The sequence below is a fragment of the Vipera ursinii genome, assembly GCF_947247035.1.
Source record: "Vipera ursinii genome assembly, chromosome: 3".
NCBI classification, from domain to species: domain Eukaryota; kingdom Metazoa; phylum Chordata; class Lepidosauria; order Squamata; family Viperidae; genus Vipera; species Vipera ursinii.
The window spans coordinates 48,637,793-48,660,805 of record NC_139516.1 but is presented as its reverse complement, the minus strand read 5'-3'; the positions used below and the strand labels follow the sequence as shown (position 1 = coordinate 48,660,805).

The 23,013-nt window shown below is 38.4% G+C and overlaps 1 protein-coding gene across 5 annotated transcripts in view; it reads left to right on the top strand.

Annotated features, from left to right (window-relative positions):
• PACSIN1 (protein kinase C and casein kinase substrate in neurons 1) overlaps nucleotides 1-23,013 on the top strand; it is a 58,228-nt gene that overhangs the window by 18,160 nt on the left and 17,055 nt on the right. For 2 of the 5 annotated variants that reach the window (XM_083357787.1, XM_083357786.1), the window contains exons 2-4: nucleotides 13,195-13,325; nucleotides 20,363-20,519; nucleotides 21,760-21,995. In XM_083357787.1, the coding sequence (XP_083213913.1) occupies nucleotides 13,263-13,325; nucleotides 20,363-20,519; nucleotides 21,760-21,995 (456 nt within the window). In that variant the 5' untranslated portion in view covers nucleotides 13,195-13,262. Of the gene's footprint in view, nucleotides 1-9,294; nucleotides 9,317-13,194; nucleotides 13,326-20,310; nucleotides 20,520-21,759; nucleotides 21,996-23,013 lie in introns of those variants that run through there. The other 3 variants (XM_083357790.1, XM_083357789.1, XM_083357788.1) reach the window with 2 other exon arrangements.

Below are 23,013 nucleotides of genomic sequence, written 5' to 3'. Positions count from 1 at the left end.
ATGCAGCTTTTTAACTGGTGAAGATTATATGTAAAGCAAAATTAATCCTGTTAGGAACCCAGTTGGTATCTAAGAAAAGGATCACTTAGTTATACGCCTGGGACCATTTCCACATAGAGCTTTGGTGTCTCTACTACATTGACATCTTACCCCTCTGATTCCACATCATTGTTCTTCTTGGGCAGCAAAGATGATTTATTTCCAGCTTAGCTGTGATACAACATAAATTGGAAATGTTTCATTTCCCAGCTGGAAATAGTAGAACTCTGTATAATGATGAGATGACCCATTTTTCTATTGGCAGGAATATCCCAATCTCCACCCCACCCCGATACACACATTTATTAACTTTTAGCATTGTTATTCTGTTTTGAAGAGTGGAATCATTCATTGAGCAAGAGAAGGAGGATGCAGAAGATTGTCAGCTTTTATTATTATATCAACTGCATTGATTCTCATATGGGCAACAACAGTGTTGACGTTGTCTGCTCCAGTGCCATTGTCTCTAATTGGTCAGTGGAGAGAGCCCTGGGGCTTCTTAATGCTTCAAGGTCAGCTGTAATGAGAATAAATGTAAGTCACTTTCAGATTTGGTGAGTGAAACTGTTGGTGAGTCCCTGAGCTTGGAATTGCTCTGACATTACTGTACATGAATTAGATCCTATGTCTATATATCTATACTGGGGATGTCCATATGTACAGTAGCAAGTTGATGGAAGCTGTAATCCAAACTTGGCACTACTAGTGTCCACCTTGTATGTTCCCTCTCTCTATAAAGAAAGGATAGCTTGCCCTAGCTGATACTATATTGAAATGATCCATCTATGTAGGCAAAGACAAACATTTCTTACAAATATGCAGATAAAAAGAAAATCACATTCCATCCATGATCATTTCATTCTAATTCTCTTCTTTGATATTCTTCTGATAAAAGAACACAAGTTGAGGCTGTGGATCAATATATTCTGTGCAAACTCTTATATGCTTGTTTAGATGGTTGTTTTGCTACTGTTTCTTTTTTAGCTTTGTATCTAAACAGGCAACATTGTAAGATGAGGGATTTTGGAAGGGGAAAAAAGGCTTGTAAAGTTTAAATAAAACCAGTAAACAATCTGTTAGTTCATCAAAAACCAAGCGCACAGCTATCCTGGAAGAGCATTGAACATTTTCTTTAATAAGATGGGCTGTGCAGGGGCACCTAAATATTCAAAGGTCTACATATACAGCTCAGTCCCCTGCGCTTTAAGTTGTCATCCTATTTTTTTTTAGTACAAATTCTCTGTTTCCCTTTCCTCTGTACTCTTTATGCACAGATGGTTGAAAGCACATACGCAGCTGATTTTTATTTGAATTGATGCTCTTATGTTTCTGAGGTGGATGAGACGTTGTAGGCAGTGTTATTTGCCAGCTTATCCTTGAGGGAAACATGGCCCAAGCTCTATCAAATCACAGCAGGGCAGTAGTTACTGCTGGAGGAGTACTGCTGGGTTCCTCTGCAGGGAACAATTGTTTCGAAAGAACCTTGACAAAGCAAATAGGCCACTGTGGTCAGGACCCGTGTCCAGCACCATCAACAGAAATGTATGAGGTCATCACTTGAGAGGCCAATCTGGCCTGGATTGCATTGCTTTCCTCTTGTAACACCATTCAGGAGATGCCACTGTCATAAAAGCATGTTTCACAAACTGTCTTTTTAGATTGTAAACTAGAGAGTACAGGGTAGCTGCTTTTATTATATCAACCATTTTGGAAAACTCAATGGGCAGTTGCAACTAGTGTAAATTGGGTGGCTGGATAAATTGGCCCTCAAACAGATGTTTAAATAAGTGTAGGTTGACATACTGATTACATTCCATCCTGAGCAGAGATGGATAATCTAGCATAGGGAATTTGGTGGTGTCCACATATTTTGCATACTACTGCACAGTTACCTCTCCAGGAATGTGAAGCTTATAGAAGATAATATTTGTAAGTCAGGGTTGAACTGTGGGGTCATTAGTGCTACCTGAGCTTGGTAGTTTTCTTGCAGATGTTACATTACCAAATTTGGTAACATCATCAGTACTAGAAGGGAGTGGGGTTTGCTCTTTTTTTTAAAAAATTATTATTATTTTCTTGTGGCCTGCCCTGTCAGTGTTAGGGAAAGTAGTCTTGGTGATTCCTTGATTAGACTGTTGTTTACCATTAGTTTGTCTGCATTGGTTGTTCCTTGATTGGGATATTGTTTACTTCTTGATTGTTGGTCTAGTATTAATTGGTGTTAATAGCTGCTCCTTTGGATGTTGATTGCTGGTTGGGACACGTTTCGGACTTTTTGTTGCCCTTTTGGCTTTTTGTCTGTTCAGAGTGATATGCAGATGTTGTTTATCTTTATATACCTATTGATGGCTGATTTGTCTGAGTGCCAGGCTTCCAGAAATTCTCTGATGTTTTTTGAACTTGGCTTGACATAGCATGCTCACAATTTCTCAGCTGAAACTATGGTCCGGTCTGTCCATGTGTTTGAAATTAAGGAGTTTTCATCAAAAGAAAGCTTAAGAGAGGCACCGTGTCTAAAGCTTTCTTGGCTTCTCTTGTGTAAGAGAACTCTCCATCGATCTTTTCTGCTGTCATTGCCACAGAAAATCAGTTCTTTAAAACTTGTTGGAAAATAAATTTCTTCTAATTGAGAAATTTGGGGAAATCCTTTATCATCTCTCTACTAAACAAAAAAGTTAGAGAATATTGAATACCACTTGTGCATCGCACGTGGCAGCGCCTAGGTGATTTTGGTCTCCAAATCTAAATAGGATGGAAGATCCCAGTCTCAGGGTTATAAAGTAGGCTGGGAAGTTTAAAACATCCATAAAAGAAATCAGTAGAGAATTACTTCTATATTGCAAAGAGAAAAAAGACTATATGGACATGATTCAGGAGTTTAGCAGGAGTTAAGGGAGACCTTAATGCAGTGTTTTTCGAACTTGGCAACTTTAAGATATGTGGATTTCAGCTCCCAGAAAAGGTTTACAACTTTATTTATAATGTGTCCTTCCACATTAGGACAAGATTTATTGATTAACACAGCTGTCAATAACATTTTACCTTGTATAGCAGGACAAATCCTGCAGTGGGGTTATATCAGGGCAGGAAAAGGAACACAGGGCTCTGTAAATGCAATAGGGCTGGTTGGAAGTAAGTAAAGTAAGGGCTTTCTAAAAAAGAGATTGTAACTCATGTCTAAAATTATCCATCTGCACCATTTCTATGCACGCCCATAGAGTTTTCTGTTTAAATGTAAAGACAAGAAATTCAAGAAAGGAAGAGGATGGATGCAGAGGCAAAAATATATTGGTATTTCAGTTGCATATACTTATAGTTGGATTAGGCTTCACTGAGTGTAATCAGAAACTCAAGTTTTGCCCAAATGTTTCTTAAAATGTGCTTTTGAGAAGGGACAGCTATCTTAAAAATTATTCTGAGAGGCAATTCCAAGCATTTCAGGCAGTAAGGGAACAGGAGTTCAGTCCTAGCTTTCTGTACAAGGAAGTATGTGGCATTTTCTCTGGCATTAAGCTAATGGATTTCTTGTAAAGTAAAATATGTTGGGCAGTAGATTACCCAAATTTAAATTATCATGGGGGTGGAGGAAGAAAGAGAGAGAATTTGTGTTGAAGCATACAGTACCGTCACTTGTAGGTATCATTAGTATTCATGAAATAGAATTCTTTCTGCTTCCTATAACACAGTGGCATCACTATTTTTCTAGCAGCCATTTCCCCAGGATAAAGGGAGCATAGTAATGTTTAAGAGAATTTATTACTGTTTAATTTTTTTTTCATTCAAATTGTTGATTTCATTATTTTGCTATGTATTTTTGTGTGTTTTGCTATGTATTTTTGATCAAAAACACGAAAGATACATAAGATCAGGGGTGTCAAACTCAATTTCATTGAGGTCCGCATCAGCATTGCGGTTGCCCTCGGGGGGCTGGGTGGGTATGGCCAGGGTGGGCGTGGCCTACTGGGTGGGTGTGGCTAGAGTGCATATGGCCTACTGGGTGGGTGTGGCCAGCTCTACATCGTTCGCATCAAGGGTGCCTATGGGGGCCTGGGCAGGAGTGGGACAGATCTGAGGGTCTCTGGCAGAAGGAGGGTCTCTGGGCCAGGGCCAAGGCAGTGGGGGCCGCTCCCTTACTGTTTCCAGGATGGCTTCGGGGGCCACATGAAACCACTTCGCGGGCCGGATCTGGCCCCCGGGCCTTGTGTTTGACATGTCTGCATAAGATGCTAATGTGTTAAACAAGATCAGTGTTGTTATATGACCATGCTAGCTGGGGATGACAAGGTGGGGACAGCTCCACATTTCTTGTTTGGGAAGGTATTATGCCTTTCAGTCCTGCAGTAGTGTCATTTTTTGTGCAGCGTAGTTTTTCTTCCCTTCTTCTCCTAATGATAAAGGCACGTATTCCATGACTTTCTAAAATGCCACCTATTCTCTGCAAGCAATTGACACTTTCAGCAAATGTTTATTGATTAAAAAAGTGCTTCAGCACATCTTTGCCAGAACTGGCTTCTCTTGTCTGCCTGCCAGGTGAGGTTAGTTCCTTTTGCTCCTATCCAGCAAAATTACATTTTTATGCATGCTTTATTATAGCAAAATCAAAAAAAGGTGTTGGTTTGTATCATGAACTAAAGCTGCATTGTCTGTAAACTAAGAGGCCTAATCCTTGCTACAGTATTTTGATAGGTGTTACACAAGGAAAAAAAGCTATCTTTGGTTGCCAAATGAATATTAATTTATACCAGCAATTAAAGTACTGAGTCATAGTTTGAGTATGCATGCATATCTTTCTCATACATTTTGTGAATCAAAAACTGATAATCAGTTGAATGTTAAAATTCAGCAAGAATGACAATAATTCCGCAGTGACTGACAATAAAGGTTTTGTGTGTGTGTGTGTGTGTGGGTGTGTGTGTTTGTGTGTGAGAGAGAGAGAGAGAGAGAGAGAGAGAGAGAGAGAGAATGAGAGAATGTAGCCAATAATACTGTCTCCCTTGTTAAAAAGAGGAGAAAGAAATAAGTGCTAGGACTGTGAATCCAGTTTTATAATTTTAAAGATAAAATAGGTGTTATATTTTTTAAAATATATACTATTTCCTGATGTTTTTAAAATAATTCCAGGATTAACTTGACCTTGAAAAGGAGGTGCCAAGCAAGAATTTTAGCAATCCAGGCAACACACATTCATTTGTAGCTTATATGACAAAAACCATATGATTTGGAATCTGAACCAAGGTTAAAGGCAGAACTCAATGACCACCATCTCCTATGGCATAAATCAGTGTTTCTCAACCTTGGTGAGTTGAAGTCCACGCATCTTCAACTTGCCAAGGTTGAGAAGCACTGGCATAAATGACATTTCTTCACCATGGAATTTTTTAGGTATTTAGGGATTTCAACACATTTGAATTGCATCAGGTGGGATGAAGCTGTTATAAATAGTAATTTTTCTGCACCAGCAATCTATATTTCTTTGTCAAGATTTATAATCAATATTCATCAGAAAGCTGAAATCATAATTTTTCATTTTTAAGCCTTTAGTTAGAACATCTCATTCTCTGCCTCCATTAATAAAAGAGATTTTAGGAAAGAAGTATATGAAATCTGAAATTAAAATGTAAAACAAATACTCAAACTTAGTGGCAAATAAAAAATTATGATTTTCCAGAAACAGGAAGTAATTACATAGTGTGTATGTGTGTGTGTGTGGGAGAATGGGTAGAAAAGAACCCAGACTTTGTTTTTGCAGCTTTCTAATCACAAATTGCATAAATTGGTTCTAAACATTTAGTCTGGGAAGAACCCTTAGAAAGAACTTTCTATGAACCAGGAGAATACTAATACAATAGCAGCAGCACAGCTTTTAGGAAAACATGAGTAGACATGACAACAGGTAAGATTTTATCCTACCCTAGTGTCTGACACACACACAAACACACCTCTTCAGAGAACTGATGAGATTTTCCATTAACTAGATACACTCAGTGCAAAGAAGGACATGGATGGTGATAAGGAATGCTAAGTAGTTTGCTATTTTTCTTTAGTATGGACTGGATTTAGAGTTTTTCTTTGCTTTTGTTACTGCAAGACCTGGGGTAGCTCAGAGTATAGAGAGTGAGTTTCACTTTTTATCTTCAACGTTTCTGAATTACCAGAAGTAAAGTCATTTTTCAAACTGCTTGATAGAGATCAGAGAGTGAAAACAATGATAATGCAGAAATGCCAATACACTGGGCCCTGGAACGCAAGAATCAGGCTTAAAGTCTTTGACTTACGATGAAAAATATAGAGAGATTAAGGAGAAGTATCTATGATCCTTCAGATTTGATAGACTATAACAACCAATATCTTTGACAATTACAGTTGTTTCATGCTAATGAAAAATAGAGTTTAACAGTGTTGAGGGATAACAGAGGTCCATCTCCTAATAAAATATACTAAAGAAAGTTTATATTTTTCTGTATTTATAGTGTTCAGAATTGGTATATTTGCTGCAGCCATGTTTTGAACAGTGAATAATTGCTCTGAGAGCTACTAATGGAATAAATAAGGAAAGTACATATGCCCAAGAAACATAATTCTTGGTAGAATGGAGGGCAACGGAAAGAAACTTTATATTCTATCAGAAGATTTAAACTAAACAGCATTCATACATTGGGTGAGATTGTAGCTTAACTATCTCTTTTATAAAATATAATTGATTTGATCTGCAAATGCATTAAACTATAAATCTTGGTTTACAAATGAAGTGAAATGAATCCGTACAATAGGCTGGACCAAATACAAACTAGCCACATTTTATTTAGTGTGTTGTATGAAGTATGACAATTCAACAACAAAACAGCAACAACAAAGAGAGAGCTACGGAAGCCCCAACCATCAAGGATACCAGATTTTTGGAGATCAGATGAGCCAATGCTGATGCGATGATTTACAATTCCCAGTAAAGCATCAGTGGTCATTGAATCTGGATTTGTTTTCTCAGTCCGTATCTAAAGACTCTTATCATTTGTGCATAGTTAAAATATACATATGCTACTATGACATGTAGTTTAAATACAAATCGAGCAGCTAAAAAAGAATGAAATAAATTAATAGTCACGAGCAGCTGCTCAGCAAGGCCAACCTCTAATGCCCCTATTAAACATTTTCTGCTGCTCTAATGTCAAATCTGCCATTTTCATTTCACATTATCATGTCTCTGAGTTGCAATCTACATGTATTTAAACAATGGCCTCTAGAATAAAAAGATTGGTGCTGTTGAGGACATTGTCGTTAATCAGCAAATACACCACCACCCCATTGGTGGAGGGGCTCCATCAGAGAACATTGTGCTTATTGGAACTTGGGTTCTTTCTGTAGTTTGGCTCAGGCACAGTACTAATTAAACAACTGAAGGAAGGAACGCGGCAACCTGTGATAGTGTCTATTTTTAATGTGCCAGAATTAAAATAGAAAACATGATTTCATGATTCATGGCACTGTAAATTTGTAATAAGTTCCTGGCCAGCCCTATTCCGGGTTCAGATTAATTATGTTTGAAAACTGTTTTTCAATTTTATATATATCCATGTTAGTACAAGTGAGCAAAGCTGCATTATTGCTTCCTTTTATTCTTATCCTAATGCTCATTTATTCTGTCTCATGCACACTTTTACATATTTGCAGGTACATTCATCCTGTTATGTGTATAATCTGAGGCACTGGATTGCATATGCTATCAACTTTTTTTTTGACTACTAAAATAAAACCTCTGATTAAAATCCTGAAAAGGTGTTGTGGTTTCCTGCCATTTTGAGAGTAAATATATGAAAATGGTCAAATAAACAAATCTGTAAAATAGAAAAAGACCTAGAAATCACCTCCCAAACCAAGAGAAACACAAAATTTTGAATTTTGAAGGACATGATCTCATCCAATTTGCATTATAATCCACTGAAATTGCAGGCCCTAACCACTAAAAGGTTGCTCAGCTCTGTTGCATGTGGTTACCAGTGTTAACAGTTGTGATTTCAACAGATTCTATCCATTCCCTCTCCAGCTGCTGTGTACCAAATTTATAGGCCAGTAATTCTCAACCTGTAGTGCATGGACCTCTGGGGGGGGGCTACGATGTCATCACAGGGGGTATGGGAATTATTGAAGAAATGTTATGATTTAAGTCTTGAGTCAAGTCTTGGGAGTCCATGTCCATGGTCCATGGCCACAAAAGGAATTAAAAGGGGATCCACGGTGAAGAAAACTTTGAGAACCACTGCTATAGCTCCTCACCAAGACAGTGGAGAAAGTCTTTGGTGTCTTTACTTCTGTTTTATATCTATTTTATCTCCAACCTTTCTATTGCTCTCTTACTCTTCCTTCAGCTGATATCTCCTGTATCCTTACTTCAACAGAATTTTTTTGTTCAATATGTGTAGCTCATCATCAGCCCTCTAGTAAAGAGGTCATTCTACATTCTGTTGTTTCAATGGGAAGAACAATCTGGTGGTGTACTTCTAGTAGATATGCCGTGTTTTCTTAGATTGGATAATTAGTTTACTCAGTAATTACCGTAAGTAGCTAGCTTACTTGCTGACATAAACAGACACAAATACATTGTGGTCTCATTGCTTTTCTGTGTCTGTTCACAGCTCTGATATTGCTGCCATTTCATACCTAGCCAATCAGAGATTGATAGGAAAAATTATGAAGGATAGGATTCATATGAAAGTGACAATGGTTTTTCTCTTTTGAGAATTCCTTATTGACGCATGCTATAGGATATGTTCCTCATATGGGAGAATGATACTTGAATTAACTCTCATCTTCCACCATTGGATGACAACTGTAATAGATGGGTAATAACATCTAAGAACTGACAATAAATCATTGTAGTTCAAGAGTATGAGGAATTTCTCATGCCCTCTAGATATTTTTGGCCGTGATTTATTATCCACAGTGAACATGATCAAAGGCCAAGAACAGTGGGACTATAATTACAAAACAGACCATTTACTTTTGCTCTATTGCCATAGCAAGGTAATGTTGCAACTTTAATGCCTGTCATGCTATCTGTATTTTGCTTTTGGTGGTACTAATAAGAAAGTGCATAGATTCAGGAAGACTGGTATATTGGTACTTATGCAAGCTGCTTCTTGACCTCTTTTTTCATAGGCATATCACTATCAAGCCTTCATTGTTTTATTTGCCAGTGGGTGTATTTTTCTGCATGGTTAATGTATAATTATGGATACGGATTATATTGTCAGTGAGCTGCTACCCTTGCCATCATGATTAGGTATATATTACAGGCATGCATGTTTCTTTACTTCAGTTATATTCCTGAGAGCTACATGTTTTCTGCTCTTTATCTACCTATAATGTGTATTGCTGTGTCTGAGTATGCATGTGTGTATTGCCAGATGAGTTGCTCTCTCAATCCACTTATGAATCTGCACATAGCTGTGCCAACATTTGAGGAATGCAGTCAGACATTTATTTTCAAGGGTGGCCTGAACTGTAGTTTCTGATAACAGCAAACTCCCTCGAGGTGCAATTAGTTCCACTGCAGTGAGCTCTAGCTTTTGTGACGATCTCAGAAATTCCTGTAACCATTTCAGTACAGAATCCTGCATCAGTTGAGCCTGCCAAAGAAAAATTCCTCCCTCTTTTGCCCATGATTAAACTCATGGATCTCCTGTTCCAAACCAAGAGGAGCAGAAGTATTTGGGGTTAATCAGTAACTTCTTTCTTAAAGCAATCATTTTTGGCTGACCAAGATATAGTCTGTCTAGTCTTCATTTCTAAATTGTTAAGTCAGTATAAATGGATTCTTGTCACCTCTAAGCTAAATTGCATAGTACCTTAAGGGTCTTCTAGCACTGCAGATGGCAATCAGTGCATAAGCACATTGCCAAGGCTCTAGGATTTGGATGCATCAGTGTCACTTTCTAAGTGCTGCAGTTAAGCAATTCATCCCATCTTTGTTCACCTCCTAGGATTTCTGCTTGTGTCATTTTGCATTCTGGCAAACAGCTGATTTGGGGATCAAGAACATTTTGTAGCATGGACCATATAACAGTATAAAACTAAGTCAGATTTCACATGATGTATTGAAACAATACACCAGAATCTTTCACCAATGAGATGAAAAGCCATGAGACATGAAACTGATTCATACACGCAAAATGCATGTTGCCACCAATAGCTCTTATGGCACTTTTCCCAGCTGAGGATTTTTATATTGATACAGTGTGCTGACTGGCACCTGTGGCATTTGTTATATCCAATCCATTCCAATTGCAAATTGAAATTCTTTTTATATTGCTTCACATAGTATGGTGTAGGTCACTCTGATATTTCACTTAAATACCTACAAAGTATTGTATAGAAATAGGGAAACTAAGAGAAATCCTGTGTTTTTAATACAGTAATTGGTGTTCAGAGGAAGAACAAATACACTTTTTCTGTCTTGATGTACAAGAATTATACCCACAGTTTTCTTCTGCCTAATAGAAAGACCTCTGCTTTCTCTTAATCAGCCTCTCTTTTCATTGCCTTATCCCAGGAGTAGGCAACCTTGCCTCTTTTATGACTTGTGGACTTCAACTCCCAGCTGACTCAGGAATTCTGGGAGTTGAAGTCCACGAGTCATAAAAGAGCCAGGGTTGCCTACCCCTGCCTTATCCTATGTATGGATGGAAGCATAGTCTCCCCATAAGATCAAGTTGCAAAATGTCAAACCTAGGGCACTTGTAACCCAACATGTTTAGATGAATTGTACAGGGATCCAGGTTAAGGGAAGCTAGATCCAGATTAAATCCACCTTCCTTTGGGCATGATAGGAAATATATGTATGAATCTAAATAAATATTGATCAGGCAAAATGTTTGCCCAGCTCAGCATCATCCGGGGAAACCATTTATACAGTAACAGGGCTGGTTTCTGGATGAATGATTAGCATAATTTTCCATATATGAACTCCCATATATAAATCAGAATCAGTTTTAAAGGAGTAACAGCCCAGTGAAATGAAATGCATATTGTTTATGTAGGGGTGGGAGGAGGAAGAGGTTTAAATCTACTATTGTCTCTTTTTTATTATTATTGAGAGCATTTTTTAAAATTTCAAATTGATTTTCTTCCTGAGTTTAATTTGCTGCAGATAGAGATTGGAAAAGATTCTGGGACTGCAGAGAAAAAGGCAGATAGTTGAGGCACAACAGAAAAGAGGGCAGGATTTGGTTACCTAAGAGAGAGTAGTAATATTGCTATTCCTTATCTGGTTTTCTTCATTTTTCTCGTCTTGTATCTATCCTATCTACAACCATAACCATCCAGAAAAGGTGCCGGAACTCCGTTCTGGGCATTCTATGACAAAAAAAGCCCTGTTTACATGTATCTAGGACTTTAGTTTCCATCATCCCTGTCCAGCATATTTAACAGATGTTTTCGCTGAGAATAAGGGTTGCAACTGAATGACAAAACTTAAGAAGTTTATGGTTGACTGTTTATGGTTGACTGTGTTCTATAAAAGAGGAGGTGGAATTGCTCTCTATATAAGAAATAATTACATCTCTATAGAAATAGAGCACATCAATGATGAAAACTGTAAACACCCAACCAAACAGAAGAAATAAATGAACTTTTTGCTGGTCAAGTACGTAAGAAACACATCACAATAGTAATGGGGGACTATTACTACATTTATGGCTTAGAATGAGGATGGCCATTTACATCTCCAGAGTCAAACATGCCTCTATCAATACATCTTGGAGCCCTCACCCAGAGCTCCTCCAAAGTGGGCAGGATCAAAGTTTCAACACATTTGAGATTGATAGTTTGCCTTAAGAGATTGATCAATATCAATACATCAAAATAAACAAAAAGAGAGAAAGAAATTGCCCAAGTTGGGTCTATTCTTCTTAGAAGCAAAATAAATCCCCCTAAATCCTCCCTCAACTCCCAAAATACAGCCAAATATTTTGAACAGGTCATTCCAATGACATGATATCACCAGCCTTAGTCTCTAAGGCTCATTACCTTATTTATCAAGCCACTGTGAAGCAAATTATGAATTAATGCAACAGAATTCAGTTATACACACAAACACACACAAAAAAAACACTGTACTGCAGGCAAAATCTTCTTTCAATACCAGCCTGATCAAATCTATTGTATTCAGTTGAGTTTAAAATTGTTCATTCTGTGCTGAAAAATCTGGGTAACTACAAAACGATAGCAAAAGGATACAGAATGCTTAGCCATTTAAAGATATGTGTAATATTTGCACCCCAAATCCTATAGTCCTATTAATCTTGAACTATAAGCAATATTCTTGTCTTCTTCAATTAGCAAGCTCCAATTTGATTTTATCATTTTGGATTTAAGACAATTTTAGAACATTCTGTAGGAATTTTAATGTTTAACTTTAATATTAAAGAAAGTATTTCCCTGAAGAATAACTTTGCAATGTAACTTTGCAATAGTAATCACGCAAAAGCCTGGTAAAGGGCCAATTCTAGTAAGTTTTCCCAGCAATGTTATTGTTTGTGTCATGTGACCTGCTACTGAAGATATCACAAAATATTTATGGAATATTGAAAGCAACAAAAGCGCATAGCAGTCCTCTTTGGGAACCTTGCTTACACTGTGTATATTTCTGTCATGTACAATTATTTTTTGTAACTGATGAAATATTTCTAAATTCTCTTTATGAAGTGCTTCTTATTTAGCAGATGTTTCCAGAAAGTCGGAACAAGTTTTTCAGGTTTTACTTTTAAGCTTTACTATCTGACATGGTGGCATTTAATATGCCTGGAAACTGCTGATATGCAGAAAGACCTTATGTCCCTTGTTGCTTGTTCTGAAAGATAATAATGCACATTGAAAAGGATTCCCGTAATAAATGACCTCTGGGGGGAAAAAGAAGGCAAATCCAGACAAATAGATTTGTCTCCTGCTGAGAGAAAACGTTTGAAAAGTGGGTGTGCTGGATAAATAAAAAAAAATATTTCAGAACATGGTGCTGTTTACCATAAGGCAAAAGGTGGAAGGTTCACATAAATAGGAAGATAATAGAAAATCATGCATTTTGTCTCCCAGAAGGTCTCTTCCTGTTTCCAGGTAAAATTCAGATGATTATTTCTCCTACATATTTGTGTTCTTTCCTTGCAGCGCATGAGGTCTGGTCCTGTTGGCAGAGTGGCTGACCCCTTGGTGATAAATAACCAGGGCCACAAACAATGTCAACTTCCTGTGATGAGTCTGTGGCATCCATTGAAGAAGTAACTGACAGCTTCTGGGAGGTAAGGACCTCCCCTTGGAATGAAAAAATGTTCGTGATTGGCTGACTTAATTTAGTAAGAACCAGCCAAATGCAAAACAGCTTTACCTCTTGAGGAGGCTGAAACCCCAAGGAACTAGGGAACACAGTCACTTCAAAAAGTAAATATTTTTAGAAAGCTTCCATGAGAAGGTTCCAAGGTTCTATGAGATTTTTCACATTTCTTCCCCTGATATCAGAGACGTGTAACCTCCACGGGGGGGGGAAAAAAATCAAGTCCTTGCCTGTTTCCTCCAGAAGCTTTCTAGAGAAGTCCTTGTGGAGCGGAGATGCAAAGAAAAAAAGCTGCATTCTGTTTTTTTGATCTGAACAATCCCCCTCTGTCTGCTCAGCATGCTAGATGTGATGTTTCTGAAGCTGGCATTAATAAATTCCACCTCTCTGCAGTGAGAAAGATATCTCATAAACAGATACTTTAAAATGATTCAGAAAGAACGAAAGAAAGGATGGGCCACAAACATTTCTCTGTCCTGCTGGGGCCTAAAGTGCTTTAGATATACCAACGCCTTTGATAGCAGAGTATTTCTCAAATTAAAGTTGGTTTGCACCACCAACATCCAGGTGTTGGCAATTAGTTGTTTCTTTTTAAAACAGATGTTCAAAAACTACACATTCAGTCTGCTGAAATACATGTCAAAATGACAAGCATTATTATTGAGAAGGAGTCTAGAAATTGTATTATAACAACAATAATAATTTTTACTTATGACCATTAACTTATGAAATACTTTGGTAGGATTTCTACCTTAAAAGATAAAATATACCGGTACTTAAATTATAATAAATTAGTGATAAATAATTTTGCTGATCAAAAAGGAGGCCATATTCGGCCATTTAGTAAGAGAGTGATGTTGTAAATTTAGGCTTAGTAAAAGTTATGTTGAAGTTGCTAACAAAATAAGTGCATTGGCTTTGCTCTCATTCTTAGTCAAGTTAGTCCTAATTTGCCAGGTAGCCAAACCTGATTGGCTGGTTAAAAATACAGCAACGTCACATTCATGGAATGTGTTAAGGAATTTGTTGTGCAGAGATCTCCTTGTGCTACCAAAGAGTTGCACAGACAAGGAAGGGTACTGAGAGCAGTAAGAGTTACACACAGGAGTACACTGAGTTGTAAAAGCAAAAAGTATTTTACTTTGAGGTGGTGTAAAAACAAAAATGCACAGTCAAAAATAAACAGTCCAGGTCATAAACAATAGCAACAGTCCAAAGAGTAATCCAAACTACAAAGTCTTCTTACCGGTCCAGAGGTCAATACACAGTTCAGGTTTACAACAGTAGTAAACCAACAGCAGAGCAAAAACAGTAACAGTAGAGATCAGTGAATTCAGAGAGAGAGAGAGAAGCTACGTTACTAGCTCCCTCTTATGGCCATGAGAACACTTACACACCCATTGGCCAATTAACTTCTTAAAGACATAGCATTATGGTTAATATATATATATTTTTATTACATTTATATCCCGCCCTTCTCCGAAGACTCAGGGCGGCTTACAAGCTTAGCAGTAGCCTTCATTCTATGTATATGCCTGCTTGTTAGGGCTTTCACACACACCCAAGCGGCATTATTACAAAGTCAGCTTAATTGCCCCCAACAATCTGGGTCCTTCAACCCAACATTGTAGGCTAACACCATATGTCTAACATTCTCCCCTTTGGGTAGAATAATATATAACTTACAATCTTATGCACATTCTTTCACAATTAGCATTGTGTTTCACAGCACTTTGTACCTTCGTAAAATGGTCTGCAATATTTACATCAGATGAACAATACTCCAGCTGTATTAATTTATCCTTGATACATTGTCTGACATTTAAATAATGAAGATCAGTATGTTTAGATCTTGTTCTTACTGCAGCATTGTTAGCCATCTTTATCGCAGCTTGATTGTCCTCATATACAATGAATGGATCATTTACATTTAAACCCATATCTAACAATAATTGTTTGTACACTAGCAGTTCTGTACATAACACTGATAGACATGAAAATTCAGCCTCCATTGTAGATAAGCTTATGTGTTTTTGTCTAATGGACTTCCATCCAATCAAAGAATCACCCAACATTATAGCCAACCCTGAAGTAGATTTACGAGTGCTTGTATCAGAGGCAAAACTCGCATCTGCATATGCAGTAAGGATTAACTCACGATTTGGCTCTAAATATAACGAGTAGTGAATAGTTTGCTTCAAATACCTTAATACTCGTTTAGCTGATTGCCAGTGTCTAACAGTTGGATTATTGTTGTACCTAGCTAATTGGTTTACACAGTAAGAAATATCAGGTCTAGTCCAATTACTCAGATACATAAGACTTCCTATCAAAGATTGGTACATCGTCTTATCAAATACAGGACTCTCAACATTAGTGTCCTTAAAATCCATAGCCATCGGAGTTTTTGCTGGTTTACACATTTCCATGTTGTATCTCTTTAATAACTGAGAAATCTTACTGGCTTGTGACACCTTAAAACCCCTATTTGTTTTCACAATATCTAACCCCAAATAGTGGCTTATTTCTCCAAGATTTCTAATTGTGAATTTATTTTCCAATCTTGAAATGATAGTTTGTGCTTCTAACTCAGTTTTTGTTATTATTGCAATATCATCTGTGAATAATAAAAGAAAAGATAGCACTCCATTGTGTTCTCTTCTAAACAAACAAGGATCAGCATTACTGGCTACAAAACCTAATGCACTCAACTCATTAACTATACATTTATTCCACTCATAGCCTGATTGTTTCAATCCATAGAGGCTTTTCTTTAATTCCTAACAATCATGGTCTCTATCACTGGTCAATCCTGGTGGTATTCTTAAATAAATAGTATGTTGCAATGGAGCATGTAAATACACAGTTTCAACATCTACATCAGACATGTCAAACACAAGGCCCGGGGGCCGGATCCGGCCCGCGAAGTGGTTTCATGTGGCCCGTGAAGCCATCCTGGAAACAGTGAGGGAACGGCCCCCACTGCCTTGGCCCTGGCCCAGAGACCCTCCTTCTGCCAGAGACCCTCAGATCTGTCCCGCTCCTGCCCAGGCCCCCATAGGCAGCCTTGATGCGAACGATGTAGAGCTGGCCACGCCCACCCAGTAGGCCATACGCACTCTAGCCACGCCCACCCAGTAGGCCACACCCACCCTGGCCACACCCACCCGGCCCTCTGAGGGCAACCGCAATGCTGATGCGGCCCTCAATGAAATTGAGTTTGACACCCCCTGATCTACATGGTTAACCATATATTGGTTTTTAGCTGCCCATACTAAAGCTGCTCTTAAAGTAGTTGCCCTCAGACTGGGTGCAAACACCTCATCATAATCCTCAGTAGTTTGGGCAAAACCTTGTGCAACCAAACGTGCCTTATGGGTTACGGTCCCATCTACAACATTCTTTATTTTATATATCCATTTGCAACCTATAGCTTGCTCACCAGGTGGCAGTTTAGCTTTCTCATAGACCTTAAGATCCTGCAAAGACTTTAACTCCCTGTTCATTGCAGCTTTCCATGATGCCTGTTCCTTTTCAGGATACATCCTGATCTCATCATAGTTAGAAGGTACTAAACTAACTTGACATATTATACTGGCTTCATAGCGATCAGGTGGACGTCTGATACGTGTTGAACGCCAAGGAATTACAGGGTTTTGAATTTCTGACTCCTCTCCTTCCTCTGATTCATCTATTATCTCCCCTATCTCCTCTTCATCTTTTATATTTACAGGAGATGTATTATCATTACTAGTTACGTTATCAGAGGAGTCCTCAAACACTAGAGGATCAGTATTAACAGTTACTTGCTCTAACCTATCCCAATCAACGTGCTCAAGGAATTTTGCACTAGTACTTTTATATACATTAGTTGTGCCCTGTTCCCAGAAACGATAGGATCTGTGGTTAGCTTCGTAACCTACGAAGTATAATTGCCTAGCCCTATGTTGGCCTTTACTCCTGAGTTGTGCAGGAATGTGGACCCAAGCTGGGGTGCCAAATGTGTGCAGATAATCAAGGTTTGGTTTTCTACCATGCCATATAGTGTATGGTATTTTACCAGTAGAAGTATTAACAACTATATTCAGAACATGGTTTGCACATTTTGCTGCCTCCCCCCACAGTCTATCTGTTAAGCCAGAATCCTTTATCATGGTTCTCATCATGGCTTGTAACATTTGCCCACGTCTCTCAACAAATGCATTATGTTGAGGCCTATAAGGGGCTGAACGTTTATGCTCAATGCCAGCTGATTGTAGCATATCAACAAAGCGCTTATTTGTAAATTCAGTATGATTATCAGTAATTATGCACTGAACCTTTCTCTTTGTTTTTCTCTCCACGAATTTCAACCAGTTTGCAAATTGTTGGAAAGTGTCTGCCTTTGACTTAAGCAGATAACAAAATCCATATCGAGAGTAGTGGTCCAATATACTTAACATATAGCATGACCCTCCTAAACTTGGTTTCATGGGTCCAATTAAATCAGCAAACACAACTTCCAAAGGTACAGTTGCTTTGAAGCCGTTTAACCTGTTTGCAGGAGTTGCCTTACTCTTTTCCTGATTACAGGCATTGCAATTCAAATACTTACTACATGGCTTCAGTCTAATTCCTTCTACTAACTCAACTGTTTTACGTAGTGAGTTAAAGTTTACATGCCCTAACCGCCTATGCAGTAAATGTATACATTCGTCATGTGGCTTCTTGTTCTCACATATCAAGTTAGCTTTAACTGTACTAACCTGGTTACTTGTGAGAACGAATAAACCATTTTTCAAATTAGCAGTTACACAGGTTCCATTCCTCTCAATAGTGCATTGCTCCCCTCTGAATGTTACCACAAACCCAACTTTAACCAATTCCCTTACAGATAACAGGTTGAATCTTAGTTTAGGTATATATAACATAGGTAACTGTTCATCAATGCATGGACAATAGGAATTACCTTCACCAGAGGCCTTCAACCTCCAACCGTTTGCCAGTGAAACATATTGGTTGCTGTTTTTCATATTAATAAACCTCTTTTTCACTTTAGTAATGCATTGTGAAGCCCCACTATCAACAAGCCACAATACATTATTTCTGGATGTTGGTTCACCAGAAACAGCCAAACCAATGCTCTTCTTAGCCTTCCCACTGCTATTCACATTCTGTTTTTTACCCTTTCTACAGAATTTGGCTATATGCCCTCTAGCCCCACAAGAATAACATTTCTTGACGTTGTAAGCAGTGGTAAATGGCTGCTCCTCTTGTGGCTGTGTCTCTCTCAGCTGGTCTCTGTCACGCCTTCTTCTGGACTCTTCCAGCAGTCTCCCAGTAATGTTAGTCAATGTCAGTTCCTCTCTGGTCAGGACTTCCAAAGAGGAAACATACTCATCATAACTCTCATCCAAAGATGACAGAATAATGTAGACCTGATGCAACTCTGAAAAAATCAGCTCCTTTTCATGAAGCTCTTGAAAAGTTGCCTTCATGTAATTTAAATGGGTCAGCATATCTCCATTCTTCTGCAGACGAGCCCTAAACAGCTTACGTGTAAGGTGTATATGTGCACCCTCACTGTCTCGAACATAAAGCCTTCGCAAAATGCCCCAACACCTAGCAGCAGACTCCTCACCACGAATATGGACAAGCTGCTGGTCATTCAGTGTTAGTCCAATAATGCAAAGAGCTTTCTCATTGCTTCTTTTAAAGTCGTCTATCCTCTTTGCATCCTCTTCGTTATCTGCATCCCAAGCAGTAGTATCTGGTGGATTATTTACAACAGTCCATAGTCCTTCCTTGCGCAAAAGCAAGCAGCATTTTGTGGACCAGGAAACATAGTTTGTCCCATCCAACCGGGTTATCCAGGAGATGCCTGACAACAGTTCTTGTGCCATTTTACACCAAATAGCTAACACAAACTCAGCTAGGAATAATGTGTGTACTAACTCTCAGTACAGGCCTGGGCCCATAACCAGTGTTAAGGAATTTGTTGTGCAGAGATCTCCTTGTGCTACCAAAGAGTTGCACAGACAAGGAAGGGTACTGAGAGCAGTAAGAGTTACACACAGGAGTACACTGAGTTGTAAAAGCAAAAAGTATTTTACTTTGAGGTGGTGTAAAAACAAAAATGCACAGTCAAAAATAAACAGTCCAGGTCATAAACAATAGCAACAGTCCAAAGAGTAATCCAAACTACAAAGTCTTCTTACCGGTCCAGAGGTCAATACACAGTTCAGGTTTACAACAGTAGTAAACCAACAGCAGAGCAAAAACAGTAACAGTAGAGATCAGTGAATTCAGAGAGAGAGAGAAGCTACGTTACTAGCTCCCTCTTATGGCCATGAGAACACTTACACACCCATTGGCCAATTAACTTCTTAAAGACATAGCATTATGGTTAATATATTTTCAACCCAACGTTGTAGGCTAACACCATATGTCTAACAGAATGATTTCTAATTAAGTGGGGAATCATTGTGATGAAAGAGCAAAAAAGTTCAGGCTAAATTAGAGAAGAATGGTAGAGTGGCAGATTGCACAATCATTGTGAGCACATACAAAAAAAATGTTTTCCCTGTTTTGCAGGAGAGGAATCAGGAAATGTACTCTTTACCCCAAAAATATACCTTTCATGCTGAAAAGAGAATAGTTGAATTTTAGCATTGCACTATGGCAGAGTTCTAAGACCTTACAATAATTGCAAAATGTCCCAGTGCTACATCAGGTAGCAGATTCCGAGGGTCTTACTTAGTAAGCCTTCTGATTCCTTCCCAGTACTTGTGCAAATGCAGCAAATTTCACCTATCGGGTATCTGTTGTTTGAAGGGAAGAGTTAGACTCAGAATGTTCTGTAAAGAGGCAGAAGAATACCCATGGCAATCACATTTTTAAGAGTTTTTCCTTTTTTGAAATCAAATGCCCCTCTTCTCCTCTATCTCTCCTGTTCTCCACCCTCTGGCCTCCAGGATGATTCCTGGAACTACACTTATTCCAGGCAACTATTCATGTGTCTGGCAGGTGGGGAATTATAAGCGGACAGTGAAGCGGATTGATGATGGATATCGGCTTTGCAATGATCTGATGAACTGTGTCCATGAACGGGCCAAGATTGAGAAGTCGTATGCTCAGCAGCTGGTTGATTGGGCCAAGAGGTGGAGGCAACTGGTAGAAAAAGGTATTCTAACTCTTTCCTTTTAATAGCATAGAAGAAGAGTAGGCTGGGAAGGAGCTTTTTCAAAGGCAAAAGGTTGAGGGTATTGCAATCTACACAACTGTATCAGTTTTTTTCTCTTGGTTTAACCTGGACAATATGGGGGAGAAGAGACCCCAAGGAGTTTTTTTCTTTCAGTTATTTTCGTTTATTTTAAAAGGAAAGCATGACTGTTCATAAACTGTTGTTACCCTATATTTGAAGTTTGTAAGTTTCCTTAAAGGCAGTTTTGTGGGCCTTTCTAGGCAATCACTTCTTAATTTTGACAGATATTACTTCCAGATAAAAGTGTGGGCCAAGATTATTGCAATAAAACAGTTCAGATTTAAGAATAGTATGTAATATATTTATTAAGCCATTCAGTCAAAATGAGCCAGAGCACTACTAGAAGTTCACAAGTTTAGCTAAATATTACAGTTAAATGAAATGCATGCTTATTAAGAACCTAATCCAGTTCAGTGGAACTTCCTTTCCTGAAATGTATATACTGTATAATTATAATCTTACTTGTAAATATATCGCAGTACATATCCAGTAGTAGCATGGTATCCTTTTCTGCATGATGAAGGAATAACAAAAGGGAGCAAGCTTATAGGCAAACTGATGTCTTCCAAGCTTTTGCACCTTGAATACCGATCAGATCTGATAGCATGATCGATGGCAAGGGGCTATGTATTTCATAATCCAAAACATCTGGAGGGCAGCAGGTTGTCAATGTTTAGCTTCATAAACAGCAGGCTTTTGCAATTGCTTTGAGGACTGAGGAACTGAATCCTGGGAGGAATGAGTATTTAACCATCTGCCATTACCACTTCTTCAGTCTTCAAAGCAGCCTTGATGTTGTTTATTAAAAAATAAACTCCCTGATCTTCCACTTTAGGACTTTTAGGATGGCTCTCATGATTACTGATTTAAATATCAGTATAAGTAAATATGAGTCACGTAAAGTGATTGGATCTTTTACAATCACAAATAATGATCACAAAATCTGCAACTAGGGTATCTGAGACGCTCTGAGAGTCTCCCTTAGGCTTCATCACTGCAGGCTTCTCAGCTCTCTCAACAATTCATTTGTTAATAAAGTAAACAGTCTCTCAACTTTTGAAAGCATTATAGGAGCATTCAGTCTGTACAGAAAAAAATGGGCTGTTATTTCCGGATGCTGAGCCATTATCCCACCCTTACTGGTAATGTTTCTGCATAGGTCCCCAATATGGCAGTTTGGAAAAGGCATGGATGGCCATAATGACAGAGGCTGACAAAGTCAGCGAGCTACACCAAGAAGTTAAGAATAGCTTACTGAACGATGATTTTGAAAAGGTGAAGAACTGGCAGAAGGATGCTTTCCACAAACAGATCATTGGAGGCTTCAAGGAGGCCAAGGAAGCAGAAGATGGTTTTCGGAAAGCACAGAAACCCTGGGCCAAGAAGATGAAGGAGGTAGGAAGGAGTGGACGAGAGAAGATAACAAAGGACCTCTTAACTCTAGTTACTTTACAAAGGAAAGAAATCCATCAATTTCCATGGACAGAGGTTGAGATAGCCTTTCTTTCATTGATAACAATTTTCCAGTTATGTTGAGATGAAAACTTCCCATTGTCAGACTGACTGGGATTTTGGGAGCTGCAGTGCAGAATCCTATACATTTGGGGGGCAGCAAATTAGCATGGGATGAAAACATGTCTGTTGATTCTTAAGATAACCAAGGCAGTATAATAAGAAAATCTTAATGCAACATGGAAAGGAAATGTTAGTGTTGGGCCATCGATTTATAAAATCCCTTTCTTTGTGGTTTAGATCAGGAGCTTTCAAACTTTTCTAGATTGCAGAACCTAACAGTAAAGAAAAAACAAAATTTCCTAGAATTTCTGACCAAGAGGCAAAGTTTTAGTTCAGAATTTCTCATTCTTGGTCATTGAAGTCCACACCTCTTCAAGTGGCCAAGGTTGAGAAACATTGCTCTAGTTTGGCTGCATTCAGTTGAACCTTTTCCCCCACGTTCCAGCCTTTCATAGCACCCATCAGCCTCTTGTGCAATCATGAAAACTGTGAGCTGAATTACATCCATAGATACTACATGAAGTAATACCTATATGCAGATAAAAATGATAAAAAATTTCTCAAGTTGAACTTAGTACCTAAAAAATGCAGCCCTGCAGTTTTGTCAGCAGTGATACAAATGTAGTAGGCCATGATATTCTTCCAAAATAAGTTTTAAAATAAGTTTTAAAAAAACTAATCTATAGCCCTGGAATTCCCAGTGATTCACCCATCCAACTATAAATTAAGGTCAACCTTAATTAGCTTCTGAGATCAGCCAGCGTTGACTGGGTTGCTGTCTCTTGCTGAGGTGATATCCCTATGGAAATAATATTTATCACTTTCTACCAACCTGCATGGCTCAGTTCATGGCTACAAACTACATGTTTTGGCTTCTCAATTCCCACCATGCTCAAGG